This window comes from Taudactylus pleione, unplaced genomic scaffold (assembly GCF_031769625.1).
Source record: "Taudactylus pleione unplaced genomic scaffold, aTauple2 ptg000041l, whole genome shotgun sequence".
Lineage (NCBI taxonomy): Eukaryota > Metazoa > Chordata > Amphibia > Anura > Myobatrachidae > Taudactylus > Taudactylus pleione.
The window spans coordinates 35,696,021-35,702,020 of NW_028284443.1; the positions used below are offsets into that span (position 1 = coordinate 35,696,021).

Genomic DNA, 6,000 nt, shown 5'->3' on the forward strand with positions numbered 1-6,000 from the left:
TAAAGCAGGGAAGGGGCTACGATTATGTGATTCTGTGTAAATCACATCACCGCAAGTCCCCCCCCTCTCCCCGGACTGCAAGTTTTGTTCAGTAAGTGGGTAGCTGCGGGGGGGGGGAGTTGTGGGTGGGTGGATTTAAGCTCCAAGGCCAGTACCGCCACCTGATTTTCTTGAGCCTCACGGCTGTTCCTGGAGAGTGGGTAAGAATGTCAAGCATGCAGTGCTCCTCCCATGTGTACTAGCAGTGCTGCTCCCATGTGTACTGTAACATGCAGTGTTCCTCCTACCATGTGTACTTCCTGTTGCACACACTGCCCCTCCCGTTCTGTTACTGTTGCATGTGATGCTTCTCCTATACATACAGTGTGCTTCCTGTTGCTTTGACATTTAATTTAAGAGAATAAACCATACAGATAAAGACACCAATTATGTTTGCTTGTTATAAACCCAGGTTTTCAGAATGCTAATTCCAGGTGTGATGGTGTTTATCTTTCATAGGAAGAAATTAGCAGGAGAGGATAGTTGGCAGGGCTCTAGCAAACACAACTATTGGGGCCCATTTCTATTCACTTCTATAATCCAGATTTTTCTTTATACACCCTATAACAATAAGCACCCATACTAAAGATTCCAGTGCCATATAAATTGTGACTGTTTGGGGTAAACTGGGACGGATAGGGACATTACGGAAAAGAATGTTATTAAACTTCCTCCTATTCACTGTGTGCTAATTGAAACAATACAGATAAAGTGACCTTCTATATACTTTGGCCTGTTTCCTGCAGCATGCTGTCATACAGATCTGTGGACATCAGGAAGAGCCTGCAGCTGGAGGAGCTGCTGGCCCGGGAACAGCTGGAGTACACAATAGAGGAAGAAGTGGCCAAGCAAACAATACGCATGTGGCTCAAGAAATGTCTCAAACGTATCCGAGCCGTAAGTAACACATAGCTTCAGGTGTTTCTCTTACTATATATAGGATTACTCTTCATATGAAACCCAATTATGTCTTATCTCAGCTTTGCCCACCTCTTCCATGTGCTTCTTAGGCAATACAGGGACACCAAGTAGGGATGAGCAAAGCCCCAGATATTGGTACTGGCCACCGTAGTGGTCATCATTGCTGCCTTACAGTGCTGGGGCTGGAAAGCGCTGTGTAAAATGGTGACACTATAAAACTACACAATAATAATAAAATAATAGTAGTAGGTAGAGGCACCTTGTCATGAAAGGGCTGAAGAATTACCCATGAATGCAACTGCTCTTACTGGGCTAATCTGCAGTTCCTGATAAACCTGGACAGCGATATCACAGAGGTACAGTATAGACAGTATATATGGGGCCCAATTCAATTAGCCGTGCACCCTGTAGTGTGAAGTCATGTGTTACATAACTCACACTTTGCGGGGTATTGTCATCTAGCATCCTCCTGATCTCTTTGCAATTAATTTCAATGTCAAGTTTCGAGCATTGTGGCAATGTTGCACATTAATTCTGCAGCGTACGACCTATGTGAAGTGCATAAAAGAGTGTGGAAATCACCCTAAATCCCCTAAAAATGGTAAATAAGGAAGCAGGACAGTGTAGGAGGCTGTTAGTGGCCAGAAGCAAAGTATTGGAGGCAGTTACATGGCACTAAATGGTTGATTTTTGCAACTAATTTAAATGATGAAAAAACGATATTCAGCAAGTGTATTCAGAAAACAAACATATCTAGAGAATTTCTGGATATATTAAAATGTTTCTATAGCGATTTTTAAGTGATACATATAAAATACATCTGAAAAAAACACCGGTAACTAAAATCTGTAAGCTCAAAATCCCCTTTCCCATCAATATAACATCTCTAAATACATGTCCCACATCATTAAACCTATTTTTTTTAGCTATTTTGAGAAAATGACATGTCTTTACTGCCCATATTATACTTAATGACCTCTCAATACACTATTATTCATTGTGAGGGGTGTCACAGGGGAACAACATTGTGTCCTGTCATTTTTATATTTACTAAAAGTTTTTTACCTACTTTTCACCTACTCTTGAGGTGGGAACTAAAAGTCGCACTAACTTCCATTGAAACCCGCACTAGCTTATCGTGGATTTCAGTGGAGTATCAAAAAGTTGTGTAACTTGTTTTGCGGCAAAGACTCTGACTCTGGGCAGAACCTGACTATAAGGTGAAGACCTCAGTTGTATATTTCCACAAAAGTTATAACAAAGTGATGCTTATTGCAAAGTAAACACATTGAGAAAAGTGATATGACCAAAATGTTGAAATAAAAATGACTAATGACCATGGTAACATGCTCAATACACAACGTGGGAGTGTAATCATCAAGTGTAAATTTGAACCTCCCTAGCATGTACTGTAAACATCCATTTACAATAATTAAGAGAAAAGTGTATTGAAATCTGTTGAAAGCTTATATTTTGAATGCAGGAGTTATTCATATGAAAAATGTATTGTTTGTGTTGCTATGACTCCCTTCAGAAGCAGCAGCAGTCCTGTAGCATCATCCACAGTCTTCGAGAGAGTCAACAACAAGAACTCAGCAGGTTTTTGAATCCTCCTAGTATTGAGACTACACAGCCGAGTGACGACATGAACCTCAGTAACCAAGACAATGCACAACCAGAGGTACTCCATTACATAGGCATTTCCTAAACCCATCATACAGCTTGCTTATTTCTGCTGGTCTTAAAGGGACGTAGCCTAGTAAGCGTAACAGGGTTGGATAAAGTGTCATCTCCCTTCAGAGCGGGGGGGGGGGGGCTATGAGGAGGCATAGCTGAGCTAGTTTGAGCAAAAAGTATGATGCACCAAGGAGGGCATGGTCGTGCCATCTCCAGAACATGTTTGTACCTTGCCAGTGTGTGGTTATGCCTTCCCAGTAAGCACATGCCTGCTTCGTACCAGCCCCACTTCCCTGTCAGCGCCTCTGGGTGTTACATATTGGCATAATTATATTTAATTATTTAATTTTACTTTTTTTTTTTTACTTTTTTTATCAATTACAGGGTTTTATTTCTAATTGATGTGTTAACAAAATGAATTGTCTTGTACTCCAGTATGTTTACTGGCCTAGTCTGGAACAATTATCAACACATTAAATATGACTTTATTTTAACTAGAAAAGAAACAGTGAAAGGACTCACACACAGATATATACATTGATTAATACTATAATGACCAGAGGTATTGTCAAAATGATTTATCAGTTTAATTTTCACATTTATAAAGTAGCTTAAATAATCAAATTGAAGTACAATCATTTTATTTTAATGTTAGAGGGATGGGTTGAAGTCATCTGTTTTTGTTTTGCATTTGATTTTAAACTATTATTGGATATGTCAGAAACATCTAGACAGGTTTCGAAAAATGTTCTTTTAGATCTACAGTAGCTACTAGGAACAGTGACCAACATTTTACATTGAATTCAAAGGGCTATTATTTGACAATCATCTGGGCAAGTGTGAATAAGGACCAGTTTATGGTTGCAGAGGGGTCAGTTTTGTAGTCTCCCTTAAGTTTTGTAGGCTTCCCCTTAAATTATATACAGTATATTTTGTAGCAATGTTGGAAATATTGTTTACCAAAGATAGACTATATTTAGCTGTTATATTAGTTATTTTGAGTTTTGTACAAGTGAGCTTTCTTGTTTGCTAATGTATTTTGCACAGCTGTGATAACCTGTAGCTACAGTATGTGTCCTAGTTATTTTCCAGGAATTCAGCAAAACTGATAATTTTAGAAATTGAATAATTCATAATAATTGATGTATTTATGCAGAAACCTAATAAAATATTATTTTATTTGTTCCACAGACAAGTAGCCAACAGCAACTTCTAAGCCCGACACTTTCTGATAGAGGAAGCTATCGGCAAGATTCTATTGAAGCTGGAAAACGCTCCAGAAGGTTTGGCCAATGGCATCTACCAGCAGGTGGGTGAATAGAATGCTCCATCAATCAGCATGCACAGGCGTCTTCTTCCTAATCTCAAGTTATTTACCGTATTGGTTAAGGTTTCACAGATGAAAGAACACAATATGATAGACTATCATTCCACGGAATTAATTGCTTTACTTCATGAGAACATGGATTCATTGTGGAGCAGTCTTTAAAAAAAATTAATCAGTCCAGTAGTTATACAATAGTAAACTACAGTAATAGTAATAAACATAAAATGTTAAAACAAAAACAAAAAATTGTAAGTTAGAAATGTTCTGGGTTTTTTTGTTTTTTTTACAGCACCAAAACCTATAAGTCACTCTGTATCCTCTGTTAATCTGCGATTTGGAGGTCGCACTACTATGAAGTCTGTAGTGTGTAAGATGAACGCCATGTCTGATGCTGCCTCTTGTGGTTCAGAAGTCAAGAAATGGTGGACAAGGCAACTTACTGTGGAGAGCGATGAAAGTGGGGATGACCTCCTTGATATGTAAGGACAATGCAAAGCAAAATTCCCACTACAGTGTAACAGCACAGAAAGCCTTTTCTATACCATACCAATACTTATCAAATATAACTTTGTGGCAAACATGCCACTTCATCATCTGTAGGAGACAAACCATGTTCTGGGATTCGGTAATGCTTTTGCCATCCAAGCATAAAATATGCATTACAATATGTGTAAAATCGCTCATCAGTCATTGCAAATTTCCCAGCATTCCAGAAAACTGGGACGGTTTACCCATGTTCTGGATCCACCACGACACCAAATGCAGGTCCACATATACCACGCCTCTAGCATGTGCCACCAGAATATTTCTCTATATAATTGGTGGGTATCTGTTTGCATTGGCAAATATACCTTGATGTGGCTATACTATACAACCACTGGGACATAAACCAAAATACAACAAAGGACTGCTCAGTATTAAGAACTATGGTTACAACCTTTTAAAATACATTTCACATTTTGTTCTTATTCTTGATTATCTTTGTCTAATATATACAAGAATGTACAAGGCCAAACATTGCTAATATTGACTATTGTTTTATATTGAACATAATTGTAACATTCTATAAAATAACTTATATTGTGTTAAAAATGGTGTTTGTCATATCCTGTATATGAATGTAATGAATTTTGAGATAGTGATTTCACATTTACAGTGTGCTGACTTGGAAAAAAAATCCAGTTGAAACAAAAAATACTGTGAAATTATATGTTTGTTTGTTTTGTTAATAATTATAATTTGTTAAAATTATTAAAAGAAATGCCTTTATGTATGATAACATAAGGTAGATGAAAATTATACTTTTTATTTTTATTTATTTAAATGTTATTAGCTTCCTGTAATGGAGAGTCCTAACTGGTACACTCTGCACCCCACCGTAAGACTGATCAGTATTCGCCTGGTAAGGGATGCCAGTGCACTTTGATTAGGGGATTTAAAGAGGTATTCTAAAAAAGCAATGTCTCTTAATCATCCCATTGCTAATCTCAGATCCCTTTTTGTGTGAAAACCTGCAGAATGCTGAACTTTCCTACGTAAAATGTGAAGGAGAAGCCATATATATATTTAAAAAAGAATGACTGTATATGTAATGTGAGATAATATAGAGATGTACATAATTAATACATATCATTCTGTAAGCAGTAATGCTGCTGCAGAGCTCTATAGAAATAATAATAAAAAAAATAATTACATATTAAAAACCCAATGCCATCTAATGGAAGAGTGGGCATTACATCTGATCCCCAACATTTCATCATGAGACTAGTAGAACCTCTGGGATATAGTGGCCAGACCCCTGCTATTGGGGCTTAGTGACACTGTTGTTGATTCTTCAGGCATAAAATCCTTCTGGCAAACATAATGACCTGGAGCAGTTTGACATCACAGTCTACCCATAACCTTTGGACACAGGTGTTTGGAAAACCATGACAGCCATCCATTAAGTTGTATTGGCAATGTTCAATGCAGTCCATCTGTGCACCTTTAAACTTCTCCCGGCTTTTAGGCTGCTACTTCAGTACTACAACCTTATA

The 6,000-nt window shown here is 37.7% G+C and overlaps 1 protein-coding gene across 1 annotated transcript in view; it reads left to right on the plus strand.

The window, feature by feature from the left end:
- NALCN (sodium leak channel, non-selective) overlaps positions 1-4,979 on the plus strand; it is a 665,599-nt gene extending 660,620 nt beyond the window's left edge. Inside the window, exons 41-44 of the mRNA XM_088456607.1 lie at positions 786-936; positions 2,495-2,641; positions 3,829-3,946; positions 4,254-4,979. Of these exons, the coding sequence (XP_088312733.1) occupies positions 786-936; positions 2,495-2,641; positions 3,829-3,946; positions 4,254-4,447 (610 nt within the window). The 3' untranslated portion in view covers positions 4,448-4,979. The remainder of the gene's footprint in view (positions 1-785; positions 937-2,494; positions 2,642-3,828; positions 3,947-4,253) is intronic.
- The last annotated feature ends 1,021 nt before the right edge of the window (positions 4,980-6,000 follow it).